Below are 9441 nucleotides of genomic sequence, written 5' to 3' on the forward strand. Positions count from 1 at the left end.
AAATAAAATTCAAAATTCATTCAAATTAAAATTATTGTTTTGCTCATGAATGTTAGTATTATGTGTATGCAAATAATAATAATAATAAATAAATAAATAATGGGACCTTACGTGAAAAATACTTGATTAATAAGGTATACTCTTATAATTTTTCCTAAATTTTTTCATAAAAATCCAAGGGATGGAATGAAATCATAAAAAAAAAGGACAATTTCTAGCTTGTATTTATTTTTAAGTGTTAAGTAATAATTTTAATTTTTTTTATGTCTTAGACTGAAATATATTGTATTAAAATTAAATAATTTTATTTTAGTAATATTAAAATCATTTCTAAGACTATAAATTATAAATTTGAATTTAATTAATTTTATAATAAATAAATAAATAAAATGCTAACATGATTATATATATGTATTGAAATTAAATGAGGTAAGGATACCCACACATTGTTGCCCATATATAGTAGGAGCTATGAAAGCCACTGGGTGGCCATGGTAAGAGATTTCTTCTTGAGGACCAGGCATATTTGAGAAGCCCAATGTTGTCTGTGAAGGCATGTTTGCAATCTGCTCATAATTAAAAAAAATATATATATACATTTAGTTTTTAAAATTCTCTAACTTAATTTTTTTGTTAATTAATCGGTCTGAACTGATTGATTCCTGAGCTCCAAATTGAACCAATAAATATTTATGGAATTAATTTTTAAATAAAAAAAAAATAAAAGACGGATCTGCTTATTTAAGCAGAGGTATGTACGTACCTTAAGGGCAATGAATTTGGAACAAAACTTGGACATGAAATGTACGAATTTAGCTTCAAAAGAAGCTTTCTTCCTCTCCACGGCAACCTTGGCTTCACGTACATATTCCAATGGATCATCTCTTAGGGCAATTTTGAAGGGGAAGAGAACAAGCCCTATTTTATTGCCCTTCGTATTTCTGCTTATTATATCATCAGATGCCTGCTTAATATATATAGGTGGAGCAGTTATATTTTGTTTTATCTTTTGAATATATATGTAGGCCTAAGCAGTGGTCTGGTCAGAGCTGATGATGGATATCTTCTGAATATGGTAATGCTTGATAAAAATTATATAATTGCAGGCCATAATAATTCAATATTAGAAAATATGAGAGGATAATTTTATCGATCGGTCATCAAGTTTGAGAGTTGTTTTATTTTCGCTCCTAATTTTTAATTTTTATTAAAATATTTATAAATTATAATTTTATATAGTTCGGTTCGGTTTGGTTTTCATTTTTATATGAAATTTAATTTTCAGTTTATTCAGTTTGGTTCGATTTTTGAATCGAATCGACTAAATGCTCAGCCCTAAAGGTAACATATGGAGAAGAAAATGCAAAACGAGATTTTATTCATTTTGAGAGAGGGGCGAAAAAATATATATATATTTTTTAATATGAAAATCTACTGTTACATATTAGAAATATTGTGAAAGAAAATCAAATTAGGAACTTTTTAATAACAAATTAAAAATTAGAGACAAAAATAGAACAACCCTCACATTTGAGATATGAGATATGATTGGTAAAAATCACATGAGGATATGGTATATGAAATATTAGCGGAGTGCGTGTAGACTCACTTGGATGCTCGAAGATGATCTTATGTTAACAGCAAGAGTTGCTCGAAGACGAATATTTCTGGGTAGATTATTCTTTTCTTCTGTTGCTTCATCACCTTTCTTAATTTCACCTGCCATACATAGGGTAAAAAATAAAAAAATAAAAAATACTTTAATGGTTTCAAGCGAAACGATTGAATTAACGAAAATAAAATAATGTTATAATATTTTTATTACGTGGGCTCGCAGAATTAATGTCTAAGAATATGTTTTGAGTAGTAAAAAATTCTATGATTATTTTATTTTTAATGAAGTTAATATTATTTTGTAAATAATTGTTCATTTTTATTGTGAAATTTAAAATCTAATAGATATTCATTAATTAATTTAGTATCCCAAACCAGTCTGTTGCCATTTTCCTTTAGTTTTCAAATTACAAACTTTACTACTTATTTTGCCCAAGGTTTATTTATTTATTTATTTATTTTCTATTTGAATAACATAATTTAATAATATATATATTTTTTATATTCCATATCTCAAAATCATACTAGAAAATTTTACTAATGATAAAATGTTATTATAATTTGAATTTTTATTAAAATTTTGAATAATTACTGCCTATCAAAATTTAGTTCAAATTTTAATTTCTTATATGATTATTAATTATTTTCTCTTAAATATTTCTTCATAAGAATATATTAATTTAATATTTTTACATAATAACAAATATAATAATCAGTACGTTCAAAGATAAAAAATAATAATAATAATAATAATAATAGTTGTCCTCGTCGGTGGTTTTGAAGATTTCATAGTCAATTTGTTATTACACAGTCTGCATAAGTATTGGCATTATAAAATAAGTTTTTTCAATATTAATTCTACTAGTTATATTCATAATGCACCTTATGATAAAATACATATGTATATATAAAATATTCTTTTTTATCTTTATAATTGAGAAGTGAATAATTTATTATAAATGGAATATGATTAGTTTTTATAATTATTTTTTTATTTGATACTCTTTTAAATTCATAAATTTTATATTAAATTATTATCTCCAATATGGATAATTACTTATACTAATTGTAATTTTTTTCTCATATTTTACTGAATACTACTGTAGTAAATTAAAACACATATATAAAATATTCTTTTTTATCTTTATAATTGAGAAGTGAAAGTAAAAAAATTTTAATCCTTCAGGATGTCTTGAATATGAAAGTTACTTCTAATATAAATAACATGTTGATTAGTTTTTATGACTATTTTTTCATTCGATGATTTTTTAAATTCATAAATTTCATATTAAATTGTTATCTCCAATCTCGATAATTACTTACACTAAATATAAATTTTTCTCACATTTTACTGAATATTTACTATAATAAATTTTTTTTATTAAATATGTCATGTAAAAAAAAATGATTCTCAATATTTTATATACTTGAAATAACATATAACAAATAAGAAATCTTGTTTAAAAAAAAATTTAAATAATAATTCTTTAAGTAAGTTTTTAAGTTTATTAACAAACAAAATGACATAATTTAATAATCCATTTTGAAGTATATATATATATAGGATAGAAACTTACCATACTTCCTGTTGAGATAACGAGACAAACCAGCTTGTGTGACTCCCATCATCACATCATTGATGGTCTATCAAACCCAAAACGAAAAAATACCTGAGTTTATATATAATAGCACCAAATTCCACACAGATAGAGCTAGAAAAATAAACACGAATTTAACTAATATATTCTACCCTAACAAATGACCATAAAATTTAATGTTGGAGTGTCTATGTTGTATGAAATCAGAATTTTAAAGTTTTAATAATTTTTTTAAATTAATATAGAAATTCCTCCCTTTAAAAATTTTAAACATATTTTACTATGGCATTTTAGGGTTTATATTTTCTTTTCAAGTATAATGAGCCTCAACTTAGTGATATTAAAATCATTTTTGAAGTTGTAAGGTCTTGAATTAAAATCTTAATCTCCAAACCACAGTATTTGACTGGAATTAAAAGAAAGAAATTATTGGAACTTACAGCGTCTATAGCATTCTTCACCAGCTTTACATCGTCCAGAGAGATAGTTGTATGAACAAACCTCCTAGGACCAGGAGTAGATTCAAATCCAAATCGAAATCCAGGACCTTTAAGAGGCGTTTTGGTGTCCTCCAAGAAGAAAACCGTAGCCATAAACATCGCAGCATCAATAATGGTATTCCAACAAAGCAACATTAACCACCATAGCTTGAGCAAGAATTGCCAGAACCCACCAGAGTTAACATTCTTGGGATTCCTTTTCTTTATAGTTGGAATGGTTGGAAGTTCCTCAGCTTTGGATACTTTGCGAGCACAAGAAAGTAACATGGACATAAGAGAGATGCCATCGCAGAGGGAATGGTGGACACGGAGAATGATAGTGGATTCAGCTTCTGAGGTTTTAAAGTTGAGGAGATGGACATCCCACAAAGGTATGGACTTATTGATTGCGGTTTTGCTGAGGTTAGAGGCGTAATCTTCTACAAACTTATCAGGAGACTCCTTCTCCATGCTTGGATCAAGCATCGGAACTATTACATGATTGTCTATGTTTACTTGTGTTCTAACCCATCTCATCTCTCCACCATTTTTGTCATCCACAGCCTGCAGCTCATCATCAACAAATAAAAGTTTTTCGCTTTTGTTAGAATTTCTCAAGGATTGGCCCCCGGATGAATTACATGTAAGGAATTCTCTACTTGTAGGGTTTTAACAAATCCACGGCTTTAAATAAAATAGTAATTTTATCCAATTATTTTAATTTCAGTAAATGAAAATCTGAATTAATTTATTATATTAACTCCTTTAAATCTTGGCATAAGACAAATGTATATATACTAACCAGTAAACTACAGAAATGAGGATGTTTAAGGAAAATAGGAGCCAAGGTGGCTTTAATAGCATCTGGCTTAATAGGGGTCTTAAACCCTACGAACACAATGACGTAGATACTCGAGTTCGGCTGGTGAAAAATGCGAGACATTGGACTCAAGAGTTGGCCTTCCTCGCCACCTTCTTCCTTTGTTACTCGAATTGGCTTAAGACCTTCCATGTGTAGGGTAAGAGAGAAGTGCGTCTGTTTGGTTTGTATATGGGGATTGATACATACATATTAGTTTATATAGAATGGGAATATATATCTAGAAATTGTGGCTAATAAATGTGTATATATATATATAGTCACCATATATAGCAACGAGTAACCGATAACTGCCACCTAAATTCATCCAAGCCCCTTTAAATTTTTATTTAATTAGCATGATGTCCAAGAATGAAATCAAAATGGTTTCACAATTTATAAAGTTTTCTTCATTTTTTACCTCTTTAGAATTTTTGTATTATATATGGAGGACATTATGTTAGGTAGCAATTCAATAAAATCAATGCATTTATTTCACAATTTAAGTGATAAAGTTAAATTTTTTAAAACCCATTATGAGAATCAAAGATAAAAATAGAACAATATATTAAACTAGAGATTAAAAAAAAGGAAATATAACATTAATGAGTGAAAAACGAAAATAAAAAATAAAATAAAAAAACGAAATTGAAAGGTCGAATCTGAAAAGCTAAGAGCCTATTTACTTGTTGAGGATTATTTTTTGTCATTTTTTTTATAAAATTGTAGTTTTTATTTTCTATGAAAAATAAGGGAAAATAAAAATATATCCAACTATTAATAATAGAAAAAAATTTTCCAATTCAAAAAATTAAAAAATATTCATATATTTCATAATTTAAAAAATAAATCATTATAAAATATATTCAAAAACTTATTTTATTTTTAAAATTTTTTAAAATTTTTTAATATATGTTACTTGTTTATTATATAATATAATATGGTTAACTTTTTTATTATTATAAATAAATATTTTCTTAATCAAATATTTTAGTGACAAAAAAGTCATCATTTTTCATTTAGAAAAAAGTTGTAAAATATAACTTTTGTTATAAAGGAAAATAATGTAAAAAAACTTAGAGATGTTTTTCAAATTCTAATTAAATATTGAAAATTTAATTTTTTTTTTAAATTCTTCATTTGAAAAACTGGATCTTATGAATGTGAAACACTATTTTACAATTTTCTTACATAGTTTGTTCAGAAAAATACTCCAATTTTCAATAAGTGAATAAATCCCAAGTTTCTATCTTTTTTTAATGAAAATTTTGAATTTAGGAGGTCGAGAAAGACTGCATTCAAAAGTTTATACTATAAGAATAAAGACAAGATGATATTTTTTTAGTAAATTATTTTAAAAACATTATGAGCTATATTATAAATCAAATTCTAACTTGTGATTAAAATAAAATTAATATTTTAAATTAAGAAATTACAATTCAAATAGTATTCTAGTAAAATGTAAAAATTTTTAAATTTAAGGAACCAATATAATTTTAAATCTATTGCATATATATATATATATATATATATATATCACAAAGCTTGGGGCCATGTTTTTTTTTTTTTTAAAGAAAACATTAAATACATAAAAGGGCAATAAGGTAAATGTGAAACCTTCTAAAATTTATGAAGAGTAAAACTTAAATTGAAAAGAAAGGGACTCTCTCCCACTTTTGCAGCGGAAGCAAAACCCCACAGCCCAAATTGCTTTTTCCATCCCTTCATTCACACCCATTTTTCAAACCAACTCATAAACCCACAAAAATTACCATTTTCAAACCCACCCTAACCTAAACTCATTTTCCACTTATAAGGGCTAGTCATTTCTTCAAATGGGTAAGCTCTTATTCCTTTCTTGTTAATTATTAAAGTTAATTTGCTTTCTCATTATTTTATGGTGATTCCTATGACATGAGAATATGAGGGGGATTAGTTTAGCGTTAGATTATTAAATGAAATTTTATGTTGAAATAATAGATTTTTAGGGTTGATAAAAATGTAAATTCCTAGCTATTAGGTGTGTTTGAAGGTGAAAAAGAGTTACATTCCAATTAAGATTTTTCTTGCCTAGACCCAATTCACCATAAACTCAATATCTAAAGATGTAAGACTTATATATTTAATAGGTGAATTCTATTGTGCATCTTATATCTTGGGTCATGGTGAATCAAGTTTAATGCTTCATTTGTTTGATGAAAAATATTTTTATAGAAAATATTTTTTTTTTACATTTTCTAGCATTTGGAAAACTCAAGAAAATTAGTTAACATAAAATATTTTTCTGATCAAAGGAAAAATTAAGTCATTTTTTAAGGAAAATGACTTCTATTTTTCAAAAAAAGAAGTTATTTTTTATTTTTTTAAATTTTAATAATTTTATTAAAATATAAATATACTTATACATATATGAAATAAACACATATTATTAATTTAATATTACAATCAAATAACAAAAAATAATTTATCAAAAATATTTTCTATACAAAAATTATTTTCTGTAAAATAAACAGAGCATAAGTAAGAATTTATTAATTAACAGCATTCTAAACATATTACAATTCAAATTGCTTTCAATCTCCTTGTTTTGTGATTCCATTTATTTGTGTTCAGGTCCATAGCTGCCTTCATAACTGTGTATTATTAACATCAATTATTATGTAATTTTATTTTAACAAAATTAACTATGTAATCTCTTTATTTTGAAAATCACAATAGTTATAATTTAAAAAATATAATTATATAGTCTTATAATTTTAAACCCATCAACTATTTAGTCCTTGTGTATAATTATTCTCTCTTCTATGACTAATTTGACTAACATTTGTCACTAAATAATTAATTTCGCTAAAATTCAGAAACTAATAATAATTTTTACTAAACTTTATACCAAATCTAATCAACACAAAATGATAATAATAACAATAAAAAAAAATTCTTTCTATTATCAATTTCTTACTTTCATCTTCAGTAGTCCTTTCAACATTAAAACTCTTCAATTTTCAAAAAAAATATAACAATTCAATAATAAAAATAATGATGATAATTGAAGTTGAAACTTATTAATTGATGTTAAGAATTCAACTCTATTTAATTTTAAAATTACGTACACCAATTGTCTCATATGCAAGGACTAATATTGTTACATATTACATCAACTGTTTATCAAAACTTAGAGGCATTGAATATCAACTGTTGCCAGAATTTTTGTACACACTGAATATGAACCGTCAAATTTTTGAGAGATAAATGTCTCAAACAACCAACATCTAGAGGTTGAGATATTATAAATATTTTTTTGAATAAAAACAAGAATATAATTTTTCCTCATTTTAAAAAAATTAAAACAATAAAAATTATTAAACTGCCGCGTCAATCATTTTAAGTTATGAATTGATTTGAATTATTTATCCATCATATAAAAATAATTTCAAATTAAATCTAAATCAATTTATTTGTTATGAATCATTTCAAATTAAATTATTAATTTTTTTAGAATATTTAATTTTCGATCAAAGTTAATCAGATCAATGCAAACCATTCAGTTTAAGTACATATCATCAAGTTGATCTTTAATTTTTTTTTTATAATTTTTGGGAAAATTTAATTTTATATAATTTTAAATTTTATATGAATTAAAATAGATTATTAATTATTTTAAATCAGAGGATTAAAATCAAAATCAGGTCAAAATTTATCATTGCAATATATGTTATATACCTGATCAACTTCTCACAATTTATTTTATTTTATTTCAGAAAATATTTTACTCACAAAATGAAGTGGACTGTGAAAACAAATAAAAATATTTATTATTATTATTATTACTATTATTATCCGTTAACTAATGTTCTTAAATTGGAAATTTCGTTGGTTTTTTAATAACGAAATTGGATAATATTAATTTAATATGCAAATAATGAAAACCTTAACTCTGTCTAAAATCTAAAATTTTATAAAAATTTAATTTAATTGATTTTTTTTAACAATTCTAATGTTTAAAATAAATAATTTAATTCTTTTTAACTTAAAAAAATTATTTTCAACTGAATAAAAATCAAACATGTTTGAATGAGAATTTAATTAAGCTTTTTTTTTTCAAACATGTTTGAATGAGAATTTAATTAAGCTTTTTTTTTTCTTCTTAGAGGCCAAAGAAAATAATATTATATCAACAAAGAAAATAGTGAAGAAGTTACAATTTACATACAAGCCAATAGCTCTCAGACCCAAGGAACTAAACCACCCCAAAAAAAGCAAGACAACAAACTGAACTGAAACCAGAAGTAGATCGTGAAACTAAAAAAAATAAAAAAAAATAAAAATCAGCTACTAGAACTTGCTTCCTAGGACTAACAAAAGAAAAGAACAAAACCAGAATAACTTACAATTGATCCAAAACCAAATTTTGACAACTCAAGCTGCACCTAAGAGCTAAAAACTACAAACAATGGACAAGCCACAAGCAGATTCTGATTATGCCATGTGAGAAACAGCAATTCTATAGAAAAATTACATGAAGATTTCATATGCTTTAGACATCATTTAAGGCCAAGAAATCAGAAGTTGCATCTCCCGTTGAATTGCTTTTAACTTTGATCTACACAAATAAATAAGTAGAAAACCTACAAGCCATAGCAACAACATAAGAGTAGACCCCTCAAAAATAGAATAGCAGCTGAATTTGGGAAAAATCATGAACTCCAGCAGAGCAAAACTAATAAAATCAGCTTCAAATTACACCAAGGAAGGAACCCTGAATAATAGTAGATATTGCAATTAAAAAAAAAAATCATAAACTGATGAACTCGAGCCAATGTCACCACTAATCTCATATATCGATTCTTCTCTCTTTCTTAATAAAATTATTTTCTTTTTTGCTTGAATCAGT

General features: G+C 25.0%; 1 protein-coding gene across 1 annotated transcript; it reads right to left on the minus strand.

The window, feature by feature from the left end:
• Positions 1-401: 401 nt before the first annotated feature.
• LOC131168873 (wax ester synthase/diacylglycerol acyltransferase 11-like) lies at positions 402-4761 on the minus strand. The gene is made up of 6 exons (XM_021810138.2): positions 4494-4761; positions 3653-4255; positions 3192-3258; positions 1610-1719; positions 764-964; positions 402-566 (listed from the first exon to the last, which is right to left on the minus strand). Exons 1-6 carry the CDS (start codon positions 4701-4703, stop codon positions 402-404), a joined length of 1356 nt encoding a protein of 451 aa, XP_021665830.2. The 5' UTR covers positions 4704-4761.
• Between the last annotated feature and the right edge of the window lie 4680 nt (positions 4762-9441).

The sequence above is a fragment of the Hevea brasiliensis genome, chromosome 12 (genome assembly GCF_030052815.1).
Source record: "Hevea brasiliensis isolate MT/VB/25A 57/8 chromosome 12, ASM3005281v1, whole genome shotgun sequence".
In the NCBI taxonomy this organism is placed as follows: domain Eukaryota; kingdom Viridiplantae; phylum Streptophyta; class Magnoliopsida; order Malpighiales; family Euphorbiaceae; genus Hevea; species Hevea brasiliensis.

Excerpts from the sequence above, each read along its gene's own strand:
- LOC131168873 (XM_021810138.2), bottom strand. The coding sequence starts at position 4,703 with ATGGAAGGTCTTAAGCCAATTCGAGTAACAAAGGAAGAAGGTGGCGAG. Across the intron at positions 4,256-4,493 it reads CTCATTTCTGTAGTTTACTG|GCTGTGGATGACAAAAATGG; the intron begins GTTAGTATATAT and ends GATGAGCTGCAG. Across the intron at positions 567-763 it reads CCAAATTCATTGCCCTTAAG|ATTGCAAACATGCCTTCACA; the intron begins GTACGTACATAC and ends AATTATGAGCAG.